General features: G+C 39.5%; 1 protein-coding gene and 3 non-coding genes across 5 annotated transcripts; 3 read left to right on the top strand and 1 right to left on the bottom strand.

The window, feature by feature from the left end:
• Nucleotides 1-4,979: 4,979 nt before the first annotated feature.
• aimp1b (aminoacyl tRNA synthetase complex interacting multifunctional protein 1b) lies at nt 4,980-17,311 on the bottom strand. 2 transcript variants are annotated; one of them, XM_040009888.1, is made up of 8 exons: nt 17,182-17,311; nt 11,000-11,094; nt 10,699-10,812; nt 8,109-8,288; nt 7,824-8,023; nt 7,291-7,462; nt 6,326-6,440; nt 5,147-5,256 (listed from the first exon to the last, which is right to left on the bottom strand). In XM_040009888.1, exons 1-8 carry the CDS (start codon nt 17,211-17,213, stop codon nt 5,253-5,255), a joined length of 912 nt encoding a protein of 303 aa, XP_039865822.1. In that variant the 5' UTR covers nt 17,214-17,311; the 3' UTR covers nt 5,147-5,252. The 2 variants fall into 2 exon arrangements, with proteins under 2 accessions (XP_039865821.1, XP_039865822.1); XM_040009887.1 differs by lacking the exon at nt 6,326-6,440 and having other exon boundaries at nt 4,980-5,256.
• On the top strand, nt 8,968-9,039 carry trnat-cgu. The gene has a single exon. It is a non-coding gene; the product is annotated as a tRNA-Thr (tRNA).
• On the top strand, nt 10,016-10,087 carry trnat-cgu. Its single transcript has one exon. It is a non-coding gene; the product is annotated as a tRNA-Thr (tRNA).
• On the top strand, nt 12,321-12,392 carry trnat-cgu. The gene has a single exon. It is a non-coding gene; the product is annotated as a tRNA-Thr (tRNA).
• Nucleotides 17,312-20,549: the final 3,238 nt, after the last annotated feature.

The raw sequence follows: 20,549 nt of genomic DNA, 5'->3' as shown, positions 1-20,549 counted from the left end.
GCCAGGCCACTACTGGCCCCCAAGTCTAATGTTTCACACCCCTGGTGTAAGGGCTCACTGTTAAACATGTCTGTATTTTCTCCAATATGTTTAAATTGACATGGCAGTAACACCATAAATTTAATGTTTTGAGTCAGTTTTTAAAATTAATTTTGTGTTAGTTTTGGTTTTATGGCAACCAGTGTTGGGACTAACGCGTTATTAAGTAACGCGTTACAGTAACTACATTATTATTGTGGTAACGAGCACGGTAACTAGTTATCATGCCAAAACCAGGAACGCGTTACTGGGATTTAGATAGGCTCGTTACTTCGTGTGGTGGCTATCGCGGAGCTTCCACAGATTCAATAACATTAGCAAGTGGTGGAGGCCAGCAGGTGGATGAAGGAAAAGGGAGGCAAGAGGAGAGACCCGAAGCGGCCGCTGGTCCGAGAGTGTCAGGTGAACTGAACTCCAGGTAAGAAGTTATGACCTGCAGTCTCTCTGGGTCAGATATAAACCAAGTTTAGGTGGAGTTTATTTTCGTTGTGCTGACTTTTTCGTACTGCGTGCTAGCTAGCATGACGGAGTTTCTATACAGCTGGGTGGTGCTATGTTACTGATGTTGAACTTTATTTTGTTCATAAGGTTAATTATTAGAGTTGCCAACCGTCCCGTAAAAAACGGAATCGTCTTGTATTCAGATAAAATATTACGGGTTTCTTATTGAGGTGAAAAGGAACAGTTTGTCCCGTAATTCAGCTACAATGAAAAAGACACAAAGCTGGAGTTATTCTGTGTCTTTGCTGCACACCTGCCTCTTCTTCTCTCATTCTCTCCCCCTCCCTCTCCTGTTTCTACTTCAATCATGAAACTAATCAATGATCAGCTGATCGGCTTTTCTCTCTTGTTTGTTTATCGCCCACTTTGCGCCAGAAAGAGGAAACCAGCAGGATGTCGCGGTAAACAACAGCAGCACGTTTAAGCTTGATCAGCTGTTGTTAGAATTTATTTAATATTAATTTCTAGTATCAGCTGATGTTTGCTGGAGCCACAGCTGTAAAGCTGCTGGTCATTATGTCAGTTTGGATATGTGGTGAGAGGGAAACATGAAGATGAAACCAGGCGATGTCCTTACTGAATCATCAGAGCTGTGATGGAGAAACAGGTTTACCTTTTAGGTGACATGAATGTGTTGAAGAGAAGTTATGAACTGTTTCTGAGAGACAAATAACAGCAGGATCCTTTTCTAAGTAGCTGACAGCTGGTAACTGTGCAGGGGCGGGTCTAGCAAAGTGTTGCCAGGGGTCCATATAGGGATTTAAAAGGGAAAGGGGGGCAGAAGGAAATACTTTCTTATTCTCATTTCAAATGTCTCGCTTTTAAAAAAATAATTATCTGAGTCTTGCAACAAACAATTGATAGATTGATACATATATACCATCAGAACAGTGTACATCACTGTCACAACAGTGTTTATTTTCATTCAAAGGCTTTATGATTTTTCCTATAATGGTGGGCCGGTCTCTAGTCAAAATGCCCGGGCCGATTTTTTTGTCCCAGTCCAGCCCTGCATGCAGCTCATCTGCAGTCTGGTGTTACCTACATCTTCCTATTCAGAAGGCAGAATTTCTGAGTTCTGAGTACAATCGAAAGCACCACGACTGCAGTTTTTGTGTTGGATGTAAAAAGCAGGCTAGGATAGAATCAGGCGTGGGATTTCTCTCATGGAAATGTGCACATTATTTTTTTCTTTCTATTGGTAGGTGGCACAGTGCACTTGTGGCAAGTAAGCAAGCTAGAAGACTGGCAAAGTTATGGAAGCAACACATTAACAAGAGAATTCTGAGTAAAACCAAAGTTACTTTCCCTAGTAACTAGTTACTCTGAAAGTAACGAGTAACTTGAAGTAACTGAGTTACTTTTGATAGAAGTAACTAGTAATGTAACTAAGTTACTAATTTAAAGTAACTTACCCAACACTGATGGCAACACACCATGAGTACTTTTCAGTCTAAAGACATAAAAATAATACATGTAACGAATTGCAGCATTATACTGTAATTTGCAAGTGTTTACAGTGTAAGTACCATTTTACAATGTTATAGTAAGCTAAGTTAAATAGTTAAATACTTTAAATCTACATTACAGTAACTATACGGAGGTTCACTGTAATTTCAATTACCGTGAACAAATTGTAAATCAGTGATGAATGAGTGATGTATTATCAATGAGCTGCAGTCTGTCATAAAATGTCTTTTCATTTGACTTTTTCAGGAAAAACTGAGAGTAGATGATTGCTCTGTGGGACAGTTTTCCCTTAAAACCTGCTTCATTATTTACAAGTCATGAATTCTGTTTGCCTGTTGGTTTTAGTTGATGCAAGCTGACAGAAGATTTAATCACAACAGGTAACACAGGGAACATCAGTGTCAGGAATTGCACGGATGTTTGTTGCTTTTATGACCCAATAAAACTGCAGCGAGGCACAGATAGGACCGGCAAGTTATAGTTTAACCAGTAACCACTCCCGTAAATACACATTCAACCTCCCATATCGAGCATATGCAGTCCTTGAACCTTTTGCCTCTCCTGGTAAAGTAAAGCAGGTAAGACTCACTTTTGTTTAACTACAGTTTCAAAGCCTTTAAGTTAAAGAAAATATTACTGTTCATGACCCTATGAGACCTGTTTCTTAAAGGTTAGTTAGTGTAATGAGGTTTTTTTTTAATAATTAGAATAAAATAATGTCTCAATAAAACTTTGACTAATGAATTTTATAGCTCCACCTGTTTGTCCTTCGACTTCTGTTGGATGCAAACTGGATCGGTCTGGGATACTACTCAGTCCTGACCTTAGCTTAGTACTGACAGGTGCAAAGCTCGAAGAAAGCCAGAAATATTTATGTACCTATAAACTTAATGTATGTGTTGTTATTGTTTTATCAAGAAACCATCCAGCCTATTATAATGAGATTAAATAGGAATAAAAGTTTTACATAAAATCTCTTTTTGAAATGTATTTTATTTGTTCGTGTTGTATAACAAAGCTCTTGCCCTGCCTTTAACCTTTGTGTGTTGCATCTAACACTATGAAATTAAACAAAAAAGCTTAAAATCTGTTGATTTAATACCTGATATTTGTATGAGGTTGTAAAGTATTTATATCAAATCTCACAATATGACATTGAATGAGAAACATCTTTAGAAATAAAGAATAATCAGTGTTAAACAGTGTGTGACTTTTATATTAAACACTGTGAGACGTGTATTCAGAAGACTTTGTTTTTTCAGATGGCTCTCAAAGCTGAACATGGTCAACCTGGAAACAGCCTCTTTGATTTCCTCAGCAGGTGGGTTAATCATCATGGTGATGGCAAAAGGGACGTGCTGGTCTTGAACGTGGTTTTGCTAGGCGGCCCTCAGAGTGGGAGGAGCTCTGTGGGGAATGCTCTTCTTGGTCAGTCCTTCTACAGAACTTTCTTTTAAATACATTTTGCTTTATGTCTCTTTTGATGGTGTATCCATAGAAACATTTCCCAAATTGCCACTGAGTCTGGACTCCATATTTTGAAGTTTGGCCACACCCATGCTTGTTTGTTTAGATCCAGTGTCCTGTACAGGTGCAATGCTGGTGCAGATTGGTATACCAGAACTGAAGCACAAACTCCTTGAATGGGCTTTGCCACACAAGAAAGCTACAGTATTTCAAAGTTCAGACACTTCAGTTAGCCACCTGTTTCAGAGTCAACCTTGCAGGCAAAGAGGCCATGTCCCTAGCGCCAGTGCCTTTAACTTGAAACATAGTTTAAAAAGGAAAAATAGAAACCAAAATTGTTTTTTGTATCAGGCTGTAAACATATTTGTTTCTGCTGTAAAGTTAACATTTTAACATGGGAGCCTTTGGAAACTGACACTCTTTTGAAATCAGCCTCAAGTGGACATTAGAGAAACTGCAGGTTTAATTTTTTAAGCCCTGAAAGTTGGTTCTTGTTCATTTAAGAAATATGATGAACATAAGAAATGTAAAATTATGGACAAGCTCTATTTAGAATCACCTTTCTCCTTATAGCACATATACAATGATAAATTAACTTAATCATGTAAAATCACTAAACGTGATTTGCTAAGGATGAAAAAAATTACTACAGATTTTTGCATCTGACAGGTGGAGACGAATTCCAAACAGGAAGAAGCATCTCAGGTGTGACCACTGAGTGTCGCCTCCTCTGGCGCACTTTTCCACGCTTTTTCAGAAGACAGGGGGTGGAGACTGACATGATGCTGAGAATTGTTGACACGCCTCCTGGAGTGCCTGACCCACTGAGCATCCACCAACTCTGCCCTGAAGGCGTGCATGTGCTCGGCATCGTTGTGAGAGCCGACCTGCCGCACGAAGACAAACACCTGCAGCAGCATGCAGAGGTACTGCGCTCTGTGACTCGGATATCAGGCCCCTGAGCTCATGGTCATCTTGTGTTATTTTTAACAGCATTGTCTGCATCTGCTAACTGTGCTTGTTTTCTGTGTTTGTATTTTGGCCTTCAGAAGCTCCTTGGTCCAGAATGGCATCAGCATTCCATACTTATCCTCACGCATTCTGACCACCTGAGAGAGACGGGGCTTCAGCCTTCAGCCTACCTTGCCCAGCCCTTTACTGGCTGGCTCAGAAATCTGGCTGGGGAAATAAGGGGCGGGGTCTGGTTCCTAGATAACACCAGTGATTGGTCGTCAGTCAGAGGGCGACCACTCAGAGACCAAATTCTTTGCCTCTCAGCCAAGAACCATCACAGGGCTCTGACCATCAGGACCTCTGTCTGACACCATGTGGGGCCTTTATTTGGTTAATCTTTAAATCTGAAGTCAGCTTCTTATCACATAAAGTTATTTGTGGAAAGAGATTATGTATTTCTTTCTGATGGCTGCTTTATTATTCACTTAAAGTGTTCGGTATTGCTTTAACTGCTTTGTGTTTGAACAGAGACCACTGACACCACACAGTGACAAGTTTGTTAAACTCTTCATTTACAAAACACCTGAAGAAACAGGTGCTTAGTCACAGTAAGCATGTACCGCAGTGCTGCACAGGATTTTTACAGTTACACAAACTTCTATCTGATGATGCAGTTGGTGAGGGAGGGGGCCCTGCACAGCCCCTTGCCTTTCACCTCAAAGCTACATCCTTTGTAATTGGCCACGCCCCTGCCATCGACCTGCAGGTCCGGCTGGAGAAGCTCCCAAACTTTCTCCTTGGACTGCAGCTCCCTGTCCGGCTCACCTGAACACGGGAAGAGAAAGACAGTGAAGGAAAGTGAAAAAACCCAAATGTTTTTGTGGTGCAGATACAAAACAAGGACTTTATCTCCTACTTTTTAATTTAACAAATGTATTTTATTCACAGGCACAACAAACTATGGCTTCTTGCAACTAACTATCAAGGTTTTAACTGACAACGACATGATTGGATTTCTTCCCGTCCTGAAAATGATCATTACTTTGTTAATGTTTAGTAGTAAGATGCAAATCTGTGTCGTTGTTACACCAGAGCCCAAAAAATTTAATCTGCGTCTATATTCTTTGGTTTATAACATATTTTAGAAATTTGCATCAAGATTAATTAAAGTACATCTTTTATGTCTTCAGTCATTCACGAAGAGTCAAATGATTTGATTTCTTTTAATTCACATAAGGAATAAAGTGAAAAAAGATCATGTCAATCAATTTTGGAAGAATAGATATTCTAATTATTTCTAGCTCTCCAGATACATTACTATAAATCTCTATTATGGTTATGCATCCTCTTTCTGAATGTGTGAATGTGCGAGTGAATGTGAGTGCGAATGGTTGTCTGTCCCTGTGTGTTAACCCTGCGACAGACTGGCGACCTATCCAGGGTGTACCCCGCCTCTCACCCTATGACAGCTGGGATAGGCTCCAGTGCTCCCCGCGACCCTGAGAAGGATAAGTGGAAGCGAATGGATGGATGGATCCTCTGTCTGACACAACCTACTTTAACTCCTTTCTCTTTAAGCCCACTTTCGAATGATTGGTTGAATTCTTTGCTGAGTGGCAGCTTCCAGTGATTTTTTCAGTCATACTTGTCATTGCTTTGCTTCTTTGGGTCAGAAAAGTATAGAAAGTTGTGGACATTGATGTTTACTTTATTTTTAACATTTTTAGACAATAACTTTTTAAAATGATATGATGCAAGTCACTTGCTAATCAGAAGGTTGGTGGTAAGATCCCTGGCTCCTGTTCTAGATATCAAAGTATTCTTAACATTATACTGAACCCTCATATGTCCACCAGCGTTTGAATGTTGGGTTAGGGAGAAAAAATTGATTTACATGAATGTATGTGCAAATGAGGCTTGTTGTAAGAAAGCAGTATATCTGGGGTCTCCAACTCGTCCTCGACGGCCGGTGCCCTGCAACTTTTCCATATGTCCCTGTTGCAACATACCTGAGTAAAATGAATAGGTCATTAGCAAGAGTATAGAACTTGACTGCATGCTGAAGTGGCAACCCCTAACCCTACTCAATTAAATTTGGTGTTTGGAAAAATGTACTACTAAAAGTACTTTTATTGCACCATGTTTATTCACTCATGAGCTGCTGTAACTAGAATCAAATGGCTGAACTGCCACCTCAGCATGCAAGTGTGTTGCAGCAGGGGCACATGGAAAAGTTGCAGGACAATGGCCCTTGAGGATTGGAGTTTGAGACCCCTGCACTATTTACCGAAATTACCTGCTGATTTACCCGCAAAAGACATTATGGAAAAAACTAAGTCTAATTTAAAAACAAATTGATCAATTTCAGCAGCATTTTCTTCTTTATACTCATGCTTGAGAATATGGTATCAGAATCTTTAGTCAGTTTAAGCTTTTAAAACTGTCAGCAGAGAAATAAATAATAATAATGGATTGCATTTATATAGTGCTTTTCGAGAAGCTCAAAGCACTGTACAATTCCATTATTCATTCACTCACTGGTGGAGGCAAGCTATAGTTGTAGCCACAGCTGCCCTGGGGCAGACTGACAGAAGCGAAGCTGCCATATCACGCCATCGGCCCCTCTGGGCGTCACCAGTAGGCAGTGGGTGAAGTGTCTTGCCCAAGGACACAACGACCGAGACTGTCCAAGCTGGGGCTCGAACCGGCAACCTTCCGATTACAAGACGAACTGCCAACTCTTGAGCCACGATCGCCCTGCGTCTGTTTAATCTGAGTTACAATCGCTTCTATAAACTGCTTTTAAAACTCTGCTTAACTCAGTCACTGTGTTCATATATTTTAATGCTACATTGTTACCAGGGTAGTTGAGAAAAGTGACCCTGTCTCCTGGGGTGGAGCCTGTGGGCGGGACTAACAGTTCAACACAGTCATCCGAGATGCAGCAGCAGAGGAGGCGGGCCTGGGAGACCACGCCCTTCAGCTTACAGGCCTTGACGTTGCATAGCAACACAGCTAAAGAGCCCTGAAGCTACAGAGAGAAAGAAACTATTTTGTTTTGTAAGCATTAAATAAAAGTTATTTAGTAGAAAAGTAAAAAATACTCGAAATGCTAAGCAGTATATGTTAAGGGCAAATTATACATTTATAATTTTTATTAAGTAATAATATTTAAAAAGAAACAAAAAAAAACAATATTAATTTAAAAAATTAAAATGTCATCAATATACTTACTGGAAAAAAAATTTCAGTACTCTGACAAAAAATGTAAATGTAAAATAATAACAATAATATTTTTTTATTAATATTGTATTTTCATTTAGTATACTGTATATAGCCTATTTAAAGCAATAACAAAGTTGATGATAGTTTTCAGTATAAAGTCACATTACCTCCTCAGGTTTTGCTTCCTGTCCCACCTTACTAACCACTGTCCGGGAGCTGTTCTCTCCCATGTCCACCTCCTGCACAATCATGGCTTCGGCCAGCGGGTGGACGCGGGCGCTGAGGATTCGTCCCACCCTCAGGTCAAGTCGTGACACGTCAACCTGTGACTCCATCCCCAGGGAAAGAAGGTCCGAGGTTGAACGAGCTGAGTAGACAAAGAGAGTCAGTAATTTTATTTATATTTTTTGCTATCTCATTTTATTTGACTTTGTCTTTCACTCTACTCTCACCTTTCCTCTCTCCTCTCCTCCTCCTGCTGTGTTTGTCTCTCCGCTCATGTGAGGAGGAGGAAGAAGGAAGAGGATTGACCTGAAAAGCACCTGTTGCACCAGCAGGTGAAGACGGTTGATTGGCAGCTGTAGTAGAGGTAAGGTTAGGGGTCTGTGGAGCCGTAGGGAGCAAACTTTTAGCTGAAAGAAAGACATGGCAGTGCCTCATCAGCAAATAAATGCAAAGACAACTTTCTTTGCTAATTTTGGTTCTATATATTACTACATTCAATTTTAAATGAAACCACTCAGATGCAGCTGAAGTGGAGACTTTCACCTTGAATTCAAAGGGTTGAACGAAAGGATTGCATGAAAATATGAGGCAGTAAAGTATTTTCAACACAATCCCTTCATTTCAGGGGCTCAGAAGTAAATGGAGAAATTAAATAAGTGAAAATACAATGTTCATTTCTAATTATTCTTTGAAAACCCTTTGCTGGCAAGTCTTGAAATTATTGACATTGCAAGAAGTTGCTTTTTCAACTTTTTAATGCTCTGCCAGACCTTTACTGCAGCAGCTTTCAGTTGCTGTTTGTTTAAGGGCCTTTCTGTCTAAAGTTTAGTCTTCAACAAGTGAAATGCTCAGTTGGGTAATAATCAGGTACAGATTCTGTACCCTGATATATTGCAGTATTTCTATTTTCTTAATATGTTAGTTGTATTCTTGTATTCTGCATGATGACGTGCTTTATTCTATGTTTTTGGATGTGATCTGTTGTATATGTGACCACACTAAGACAAATTCCTGTCAACTGTCTACAATAAACATGGACCATGTCTGACAACACCCTTAAGTATGACAAAAGAGTGCAACAATAGTGGCATGGTGGCCAAGTGGTAAGGCGTTGGTCTCGTAAACCAAAAATCATGGGTTCAATCCCCATCCATGCCTTCCTACAAAGGATGTCTTCCATGTTCAGTGTCTTGTATTATTAATGTCACATGGATGCTGAAGTTTCACTGGTAGTAATGATATATCCTATGATGTCCTCTACAACCTAATGTGACTTTCTAGTCTTCTTGAATGGAGCATTCTGGTATCGGCAAAGTAAACAGTTTTTGTCTTTGACATCAGAATTTCCGAAATCATTGCAACCAAGGTGTGCAGAAGATTGTCTCTGAATGGAAAACACAGTAAAGCTACAACCAGATGGAATAAGCAGGAGAAGAACTTGAAGTTCCACCACTCAGGCAAAATAGTAGAATATCCAAAAACATAGAAAAGTGATTTCAAAGGCACGATGTTTGTTTGCTGTTCTAATGTATATTAATTTCTGCTGCAGCAACCAGGTAATGGGGTCAAAGTTGGAGTAAACAACAGTGGGCTTCATCCAGGTGTGGTAGCCAAGTGGTAAGGCATTGGTGTCTTATACCAAGTAGAATGGGTTCAATCCCCATCCATACCCTTAGTGCTTCCTTGAGGTGTTGCATGCTATATGCCACATCACAAGGCATTACTTAAGTTACCAAAGCTGCTGTCCTTGATTGTTTCATGGTTTTTAAGCTTTGCTGCAAATGAAAACCTCTGTTAGGCATCATCAATGTTTAAAGTCACTTGGTGATGTTCAGAGACTACTGTCTCTGTGTTGCAGAAAGTAATCTTATAGTTAGAATTCTTGAGGAAGGAAAGGCACCAATGAATGTGTTATTGACAGTTAATAACAGAAAACATGGCTCAGAAAGTAATGTAACCATACTCGAAGACAAGTACTGGTCCAGGTAGTGACTTAATCCACGTAATCTCTGCATGTGCTCCTAGTGACAGAGTTTAAGCATTAAAATCCAACTGTACTAAACTTAACTGACAAGGCACCCGAGAAGGGGTAGTGGCTGGATAGATGATGCATTTTCCGCTCTTGCCCAAAGCAGGCATGGTGGCCAAGTAGTAAGGCGTTGGTCTCGTAAACCAAAGATCATGGGTTCAATCCCCATTCATGCCTTTAGTGAGAGTTTATAACAATACTGAATGTTTACTGACCGATGTGTCCGTGATGATACGCTACCCCAGTTTCTTACCCAAATATAGTAGTCAATGAAACTTGTAATACAAAAAACATTCGACTAAGTTAGACTTACAAAGAGGGATATCTGTTTCTTAGCCCTATTTAACCCACACCAAGGATTTAGGATAGTATACACACGCCCGCCCTAAACTGGAAAGTTTAGGTGGGAAGGAAGGTTCCATTTCCAAAGAAAGTGGTGGCCATGAAAATGAAGTAGTGTAAACATAGCATGGCTGCCAAGTAGTAAGACCACAAATCTTTTGTCTTTTAAACCAAAGATTGTGGTTTCAAACCCCATTGATGCCTTTACTGTATAGTTGAGCTTGCTCTGGATTTGACATTGGCTACAGCTGATGTCAAGTGATATAACATGTCTACTTGAAAACAATAACTCTATTTTACTTTAACTAATTGTAGATTTAATGAGACACTTTCCTTGCTTTTCTGTGAAAGTCACCACATGTCACAGACAAAACTGCAATTTTTGATCTGTCACGATTTCAATGTCAATTTATTTTGGTGCACGGCAGTATGAAAAGTGTATGTACCGGCACGTCTCCTCTGTTTATCCTGCAGCTGAGTTTTCAGCTGTTCAATGTCCTTCTTGAGTTTGGCATTTTCCACCAGCAGCTTTTTTTGCTCTCTGACAGATGCCTGCAGGACTGAAACACACGAATAAGAAGGTTTTATCACACCCACAGTGGGTTCATTACCTCTTGATACCTAAGCCTTCAATTGATTATTAGTCCTTCATTTACAAAATTACAATGGCTTCAGAGTTGGTGATTAACTCTATCATTTGGCTGATGGATAACTGAATAATAAACGAACTCTGCTCTTCTGTCTTACGAGCTTTCTCTCTGGTCAGCAGAGCGTGGGTTTTAAAGTAGTCTATGATCTGCTCCCCATCCTCTGGATCCAACTTCATGACAGCAGCCTCCAGACTGACAAACAAAACAGACACACAAAAATAATTACTGATGCTGATCTGGAGGAGTAGTCGGATTTCATTTTCTCAGGTACAATGAAATGTCATGCAGGTTATATAAAAGAGACATGCGCAATTGGGATAGATTCTTCTGCAACCATGTTGCAGAACATCAATTGATGGTCCTTGTAAACATTCCAGATGCACCAGTTGTTATTTAGTTACCATTGTTGTTGTTTCCAGTGCCAAAGACTGGGCTCCCAGGGAGGCTAACCACTTCAGGCCTGTGGTTTTAACTCGAAAGCAGTGGAAGGACTGTGAGAGTCATGTTTTTCAATTTCTTGAGTTCCTTCAATACAATTCAACCTGCACCGCTGAGTAAGAAGCTGGAAAGCTGGAGTCCATCGTCATCTGACTACATAGACTATCGATTACCACACCAACAGATTGCAGTACATGAGTTATGTGTCTGAGGTGATGCTATGAACCACAGGGCCGCATCAGGGAATGGTCCTCTCTCAGTCTCTCCACTGGACTTGAGACACAAACCACTAACTGTCACCTCCAGAAGTTCTCTAATGAAACAGCCATCATTGGATGTCTGTCTGAGGGAAATGATTTAACGTGTATGGGTCATCAGATGTGAACAACCTGCACATCAACACCAGTAAGATGAAAGACATGGTGGTTGACACATACAAATTTCTAGGTTTTCACCTTAATGATAAACAGGACTGGTAACGCAACACTCATGCTGAAGGGCCAAAATCAGCTCCATCTGCTGACTTTGGCCCTTCAGCCCTTCAGCATGTTTTCCTGTTTTCCTGTTAGTATTTTCTTTTAAATATATATATATATATATATATATATATATATATATATATATATATATATATATATATATATATATATATATATATATATTCTAATTTACTTCATCTCCTGCTGCTCTAGCAAGTAAATTTTCCGGTTGTAGGATTAAATCAAGTCTATATCTACTTAGGACCAGATTAGCAGACAATAATAAACTCATTATAGGCAACATTACAGGGAAGAAAAATCCCGAGCCACACCTCGTAGTGACTTCACTAATGCCATGTTGTTGTGTTTGGGGCATTTACTCCTTTGTTCCAGTAAAGAGAAATCTCAATACGTTAGCTGTCCAAGAGGTTGTGAATATTTGTTTTCATCTTGGAACTGACTGGAATGGAGATGAATGGTAAGAACTGCAAAGAAACACATGGCATGATGGCCAAGTGGTAAGGCGTTGGTCTCGTAAACCAAAGATCATGGGTTCAAATCCCATTCATGCCTTATGCCTCGTATCTAACAAGATCAAATGCTTCAAGGACCTTGTCAATCTGCTGTGTTTGTATGTATATACTGTCTACCTACTGGAATCGTTTGGAGTTGGCATTAAACTCATTACCAGTTTAAACAACTGCAAGATTTGACTGAAATTCTGTTTACTAAATGTCTCTGGAAAGAAAATTCTATAAGAAAGTCAGTGTTGGCAGTACATAAATGTCCCACAGTCTTCAATGGGACATTTAAGTATAGTGCTTCCTGTTGTTTGAAAAAAAAAAATGAGATGCTAGCATTTTGAAGCAAAACAGATTCCCATTCCTGGGCTCATCGCAGAGGATGGAAACTTCAACGGTGAAATCCACACAGAGGCCAGTACCTGACCACTGATTCTCACAACCAACTGCAACACAAAAGTTGGGTTATCGGGAACTTACACTATCAGACAGAGCACGCTCCCTCTGAAACAGAAGGACACACACACATTATACGAGCGTTTAAAATATGTGGTTTTCTTAAGTGGGCCTTCATTAATGCAACAAAGATGAACAGGAAAGATCCTCAGAAGAGTGGATAGCAGCAAAGCTGTTACAGTATATTCATAGATTTAGGGATGTCACAAAAGCTCCTGGAGGGTAGTCCAAAGATTCTGTCCTTGCAGTGTCTCTTGTGGGGTGCAGAGAGTCCCAAAAGGGTCCAAAGTATAGAGTGGTAAACCTCCATGTAGCTTAACTACTTAATGATTGACATTATACAAATCAAACAGGAGATGATGTCACCAATGTGCTGATGAAATGTTTATATAGATGATATCTTACAGGAGGGGAAGTGAAGGGTTTGTCTTTGCCTAAGGGGAGCACATAAACACACATTGTGAGATGTCAGAGTTAATCAAAGACAGGTTGTTTTTTGTGGGCTTTTTGGATCAAAACTGAAATGAGTCACCACACAACACTTCCTGTTTGATGCCAGACATCAAACTCACTGCCCACCTCTGCATTATGAATAGTTTTATTCAAATATATCCAGAAATCTTGCTCGTTTGTGTAATTTGAGCTCAGGAGAAACTTATTTTTACTGTTCTTTCAAATGTAAATGAATTGTGTTTATATGGGACCTAAACATCCTCTATGAATTTAAAAAGGCTCATATGATTTGAATATTTCATGCTTAATTTGCTTTCTTTGGCAACTCAATGCCATAAAAGTCTAAATGATAAAGATAAAGATAAAGATATCTTGGTCCTTGCTCTGGGACATTGTGCACTTTAATATTCTGGCACATTTGGGCAATTTTGAGAAGCTGCGGGTTGGTTTCTCACACAAGAGGATGCTTAAGTACACTCTAACATTGATTTGTAAAAAATTTTGAATTTGCATGTTTAGTTTTCATTTTATAACTTTGAAGGGTTTGCACATGCAGTGGTCTGAAAATCTGAAACATGTTTTTTGGCTTTTAGAGTTTAAGGCAAAAGAGGTTAAAAGGAATCTGGCAATTGTTAAGAGAAGAGCAAGAGACATTTCAAAATAAGCCTTCCTGCATTTTCTACACATCTGCAAGCTCATTTTCATGTTGTTCACGAATCTATATCATTAATGTTATTTATGGGGACCTCATATCACAAAAAAGAGCTTCAGCTGAAGCAAAAGGCCAGAAAGGTGCAAAGAGTCTGAGTGACAGGCGAGAGGTCAGTGTGAGTGTGTCAGCAGCTTAACTAATTCATTTTAAAATCTTGGTCCTGACTCCATCATTATGTTGCCTTGATTGTATTTATTCTTTTAAAAAGCAGCCTAAGACTCATTTATTTAGATTGGCTTTTAATTAGATTTGTGCTGTATGTTTGATTATTGATATATTTTATGTATTTCCATTTTTATATTACTGTGAAGCCCTTTGTGGTTTTTATCCTGTGAAAAGTGCTATATAAATAAACTGATTTGATTTTGATTTAAGACATTAAAGCACAGAAAAAGCTGTCAGGTAAGTTTACACAGATATTATCTGTGGAGAAAAAAATAGCTCAGAGAAGCCAGACTTTTTGCATAAAGATAGATGTAAAAACGCCTGACGGAGCTCTCCACTGTGGCGCGGTCAGCATTTACATACACAAACACACTCCAATGTCACCGACACATTTATCTCTGTAGTATTAAAGCAAATATCCCCTTTAGCAGCTACTGTTATTGTAAGTGATAAAGAAGCAAGTAAAAAGAAACATGCCGGCAGCAAAAGTCTTTGTAAACCAGTGAGGTAATCTGGTTAATTATATGATAACTGATGAAAGAGAGGTGGCATTTGTGCTTGTGACTAGAGGGAAGAAATGAGTGCTGTAACAATGTCTACATTAAAATCAGGGGAAGTTCTGCTTTTGTGCTTATTTGGTGACAGTTATAGCCAAGCTGCAACTTGAAAAACGAAGCCAAACCCTGCAGTTTTTAAATGTCTCATTGTCCATGTTCAGTGTGTTTTGTTTTGCTTTCCCTTTGGTGTCATGTTCATTTGTATCAGCTGTGTTTGCCCTTCTGTGCATTTAAGTCCTTGGTCTTCCTTTGTTCATTTTCAGGTTGTCTGTTTGTCTACCCCTGTGTCCCCGGTCCCTAGTTTTTTTCCACTGTCCCTTTTCTTTGCTCTTAGTTTAGTTTTTCCTAGTTTAGATTAGCTATTTGTTTTGGTTTCTCTTATTATGTACCTTCGTCTTTTGCCTTAATAAATGGCTTGCCTTTTGTTATTAGGTTCCTGTCTCCTCGAGTCGTCTGGTTCCTCTTAAACAAACACAGAGTTTGCTGCCATTTTCTCTCACCATCACAAAGGTTACTAGGTTAATACCTATCTGAATTTAACTTCTTAGTTATATCAAAAATATGGAATTATATTAATGTCATAATAAATACGCAAGCAAAAACATAATCTGAGCAAATCATTTTATTTCACCAATTATATTCAACAACCCACTTTTATTTTCTGTTTGACACGTTTTTATATTTATTTACTCACAAATCCTAATAGACTAGGATATCAGATCCATAAAAAGACTAGTTGGTTTATATTTTATATTAATTTAATTCTTTTACATAGGATTGGGTTTCATAATGAATTTTATATAATTGTTTTTTTTATGAATAAATAAAAAAAATCAACATGAAAGAGGGAATATGTGCTACACATCAGTTTTGAGGATTTATTGACATTTTGAAAGTGCAGTATGATAGTTTACCCACAGCTGTTTGTATTTCTGTTGTGCAGCTGTGGATGTACTGGTTTATCACCAAGCTTCATTTTAACACTGAGAAACATCTTAAAAACTGTAGAATTCAAGGGCCCATTTTGAACAAGTCCCTTCCAGTCATGTTTGTGCAGTTACATGTTTTTGCTGCAGACAGAGCAACTTTTTGTTGCCAGGTTTAAATATTTGTATTTTGGTCAAACATATGATTGCCAGATTCTGATGCACACTTCCTTTGCAGGTCCTCGTTATGAGTTTTCTTTGTGTTTTGTTTTTTCATTTTTTAAATAATAGGAGCTATGTAATACTGTAAAACACATTAATGGGACAGCACTGCAGAGGCTTCAGAACTCACCTCAGAATCCTGTGGTTTAAATATTCCTTCAGTGTTAAATAATCCAGTGACAGTTGTCAGTATTTCCACTGCTGCTCAGCAGACAATGACCTTTAATGATTAATTCAGCAAACTTTAGTTTTCAAATTCTAAACAAACTGTTTAAAACAGCGCTGTCATAGTGTAACTCAGTTTAAATCAGTAACCTGAAGTGTCCATCAAAATGAAAAATCACTTTACTTTGGGCTCTGCAGGATTTCTCTCCAAGTGCAGAGATACCTGCAAGAGCGTAAAACTGTAGCAGCATGTGCAAAGCAAACACTTTCACATGTGCGATGGTTTCGTTGTTGACATGGCTGCTGAGTTCTACCTTGTGAGGAATTTAATTGCGCCCGTGAAATGAAATTATTTCCTCGAATTATGTTTTTGCTATGACATAATGTCATATGACATTTTGACATTAATATAATTTCATAAATGGACCAAAGAAAACTCCATTATGGAGTCTCCGCACTAAAGGATCCACCTACACAAAAACACCCACAGAGATCCTGTGTCCACACTCTGATGGCTCAGATCTGTTTTGGTGAGAAAAGGGGGGCCTAACCAATATCAGCATAGGCGTAAAAATAACTGACGTGTGAAAGGACCTCTGAAAACAGCACCTTGCACCACGTTGAGTGTCTTTTTGAAACTGGAAAACTACAATTAATGTCCATAAACACAAATAGACTCGACAGATTCAATTTCATGACCACCAAACACATACTGCAGCTACTGAACAGCTGACATGCAGAGAGACACAACAGCTGCAGCGAGGCCTGCTGCTAAAAATATCACCGAATGGCACACCACACACTCACACATGACAACGCTCCTATTTAATCCAACAAAATAATGGAGAAGGAAAGACGTGAAAGGAAAACAAATTTCTGCATCTTTTAAAGGGAAAAGAGCTGAATACCATGGAAGAATTTTAAATATTAAACAGCAAGACAATGATGAGGTTTTAAAAAGACCTTAACAGCCCAAACTTTTTATACTCCCAGTTCAAAGAAAAATGTTAAACATGCCATATACAGAACAGTTTCATGTTTAGTATATGACAGTTCATCAGCAGCTTTACAAATAGATTACACAGATTCAGCCTTTACATTTCCACTCACAGATCCATGTTTGCAACTGCCTACAGAGCAAAGTGAGGATTTGCGGAGAATTAAAAGTCACTCAGGTGTTCGTACCTGGGGTGAAACAGGTTGTCGGTGTTGTCCATGCTGCAGGATGTTGTTGGTCAGCCAGCCGCTCACAGACAGAAGCTCACCGAGAGTGTGTGTTCGCCTCTGATATGCTGTGTGTCAGCTGTCAGCTTCCATCTCCAGCTGGAGGTGAAAGGTCAGACACCTCCCTATTTAAATCCCACAGGACCCGAGAGGAAGAAATGACTGGAGGTTACATTTACACTCAAGTACTGTACAGTTTTGAAATACTTCAGGTGTTTTCATGGCTGATGTTGATCTCAGACACACTGACTTTGAAGACTATGAATTGTAAAAATGTGCGTTTTGTCACAATTTCAACTACACATTTAAATATAAAGCATGGCTGTCACAAGGTTGTTGTGGCTCACAATAAAAAAATTCACAATAACAATGTTATTACAATATACATCGACGTATGAATGTGTGAAAAAGGTATGAACCCTTCTGGGTCAATTTGCATCTGTATGTTTAGAAGAACAGTAATGTGTGGCCCCCAAGATTCACCTCATCCTGCCCATCCATCTGCATTAATCTGAGACATGGACCTTTCTCAAAACCGACATGAGCAAATTGGAGGTGTTCCGAAAGCGTTCCCTTCAAGCATATTCTTAGGGTGTCCCTTTCTAGACCACCTAAGAAATGAGAAGGTAGCCCCTGATCTAATGACCAGTCGCCAGTTGTAAAACAAACACAGCGACGATGACTTTGATGGTTTGGCAACGTATGACAAATTTATGGAAATTGGATCAAGACTAGCCCAGTGGAAGGTGTAATGCTTTCCGCCAAAGAAAACGTGAAGAGTCCACATGAAGGAAGACTTTTAAAAAAAAGTAATACCTTCCATCGAGGAAGCCCACATCATAGCCCCCAATCACAGGAAGTGAAAGCAAATCATGAATGAGGTCCAAAATCCAGCAGCACCTACAGCAGCGTATTGGTTTCGAGGACATCTTCCTTACCCAACTAATAGCTAAAGGACAAATGCAGGAGGAGCAGAAGAAGAAGAAAAGAAACAGAAAAACAGAAAAAACACCTGTCGTTCAGTTCAAGGACTGGAATGTTCAGAGTGGAGGCATAGGCACCCCACCCCCCAATTCCTCTTAGTCAGCGGTCCCCAACCCCCGGGCCACAGATCTTCTTTTTTGGTACTGGTACTGGTTTTATTTTGTTGTATTTATCCGCGACACCTTATAGGCCAGTCTGTGAAAATATTGTCAGACATAAACCAGTCTGTGGCACAAAAAAGGTTGGGGACTACTGCTCTTAGTAACAGATGCATAGCAACAGATACATAGTAACGATAATCTTCTTAGACTTATTAGACTTTAGATTCCTTTAATTGATGACATCACAGAATCTTGGCAGCCAATGTCCTTTCCTCTGACATTAGCAACAATCCCACTACAATTTCTCCAGAAATAGCAGTGTGGTTAGAAGATACATACTTCTGTAAACTTAAAACACTGAATAATAGCAATAAACCATTCATTACAATAATGTAAAAATACTGATGGTGCTTTTATATTTCTTTCGATGACCATCACTTTTATTTACAGCAATGCTGGAGAAAAATATTTCGATATTAGAAGTTGCAGTGTTGTAATTCCACTTTTCTCCACTAGATGGGGTTAAAAACAAAATAACTACTTAAAGGACTTCCAGTCGAAATGCGTGTTTGGATTGCAGACAAAACATCAATATCAGGGTTTATTTCATATTCTTTATTTTATTTTACTTTAAAATAAGCACCAGCCTCAAAATTCATGTCCATAATGTGTATTAATAGGATAATTTTGACTTTTTTTTGCAAATGATCTCACATTTGCTGAAACATAACTGTCATGGTCCTGAGTCTGAGGACTCAGTGTTTTGTGTTTCTTTATGCTTTTGTTCATTCCGAGTGTGTATTCTGTTGTGATTTTGCCATTTGTTAGGTTTCTGTTCTTTGCCTGCCTTCTCCCACTTCTCTGTGTTCCCTCTGTCTGTCCATGGTGTTATTGTGTCTGCTCATGAGTCTGCCTGTCAAGTTCAGTGTCCTGTCTGGTTCTCTGTGTCTGTTAGTTTCCTGTTTTATTCTGAAAGTTCATGTCTCATGTCAGTGTGTTCAGTTTTACCACTCCCCCGTCTCGTTAGCCTAATTGCTCCCAGCTGTGTCTCCCTCCTGTGGCCCATTCCCTGATTACTCCCCGTGTATTTAAGCCCTGTGTTTTCCTGTGCTCTCTGTCGCGTCGTACTGTCATGGCTGCGCAGCAGTTGTGTGGTGAATTGAGAAAAGGATCCAAAATGCAGGCACTGGCTGGGGTGCGAGTGAATGTTTATTTACAGAGGTGATAAGGTGACAAAAACAGGAGGAGCAGAGGGGGGAGAAAACAAACCTAAACTGGGGAAAACTAAAGAGCTCAACTTAAACCAAACACGCACAGGAGGAGGAACAAAATGCACAAAGAAAGCTGGCGGAGAGACGCAGACTGAACACTGGGTTACACAGAATTAGGCAAACGGACATGGAGTTAAACCGACGGCACGACAGAGAGCACAGGAAAACACAGGGCTTAAATACACGGGGAGTAATCAGGGAATGGGCCACAGGAGGGAGACACAGCTGGGAGCAATTAGGCTAACGAGACGGGGGAGTGGTAAAACTGAACACACTGACATGAGACATGAACTTTCAGAATAAAACAGGAAACTAACAGACACAGAGAACCAGACAGGACACTGAACTTGACAGGCAGACTCATGAGCAGACACAATAACACCATGGACAGACAGAGGGAACACAGAGAAGTGGGAGCAGGCAGGCAAAGAACAGAAACCTAACAAATGGCAAAATCACAACAGAATACACACTCGGAATGAACAAAAGCATAAGGAAACACAAAACACTGAGTCCTCAGACTCAGGACCATGACAATAACCTCCAGATACAAACATATTAACTCTAACAGCTGGCCCCGGACCACATTAAGTGGTCACTGTGTATATATACTGAGAGGATCTGATTCAGTTCAGTGTGTTTGGTTTTAGTCGACAGTGAGCTCGCTCTGGTGGAACCATCTGGTATTACAACCCAACGAGAAATGAGACAATTTCAATAATAAATCACTAACAATGATAATTATAATAATAACAAAAACAATCATTTCATTGGCCTGTTTTTATGTTGTTACACTTGCATCCTGTGACGTAAGAGATCTATTTTAAAACATGGTTACTCACATGTGAGTGCTTGCTTGGGTATGCTCCAGAATATTTATCAGATCTCTTACAGTACAGTGTCTCACACCCCTCGGTGAGGTTGTTACTAATTGCAGAGTCCCGACTGACACATACAACTGACTGAGCATTCT

This window comes from Simochromis diagramma, unplaced genomic scaffold (assembly GCF_900408965.1).
Source record: "Simochromis diagramma unplaced genomic scaffold, fSimDia1.1 OVJJ01000566.1, whole genome shotgun sequence".
NCBI classification, from domain to species: Eukaryota; Metazoa; Chordata; class Actinopteri; order Cichliformes; family Cichlidae; genus Simochromis; species Simochromis diagramma.
Note: the sequence above shows the minus strand (reverse complement) of the source record. Positions and strands in the feature narration are given on the sequence as shown.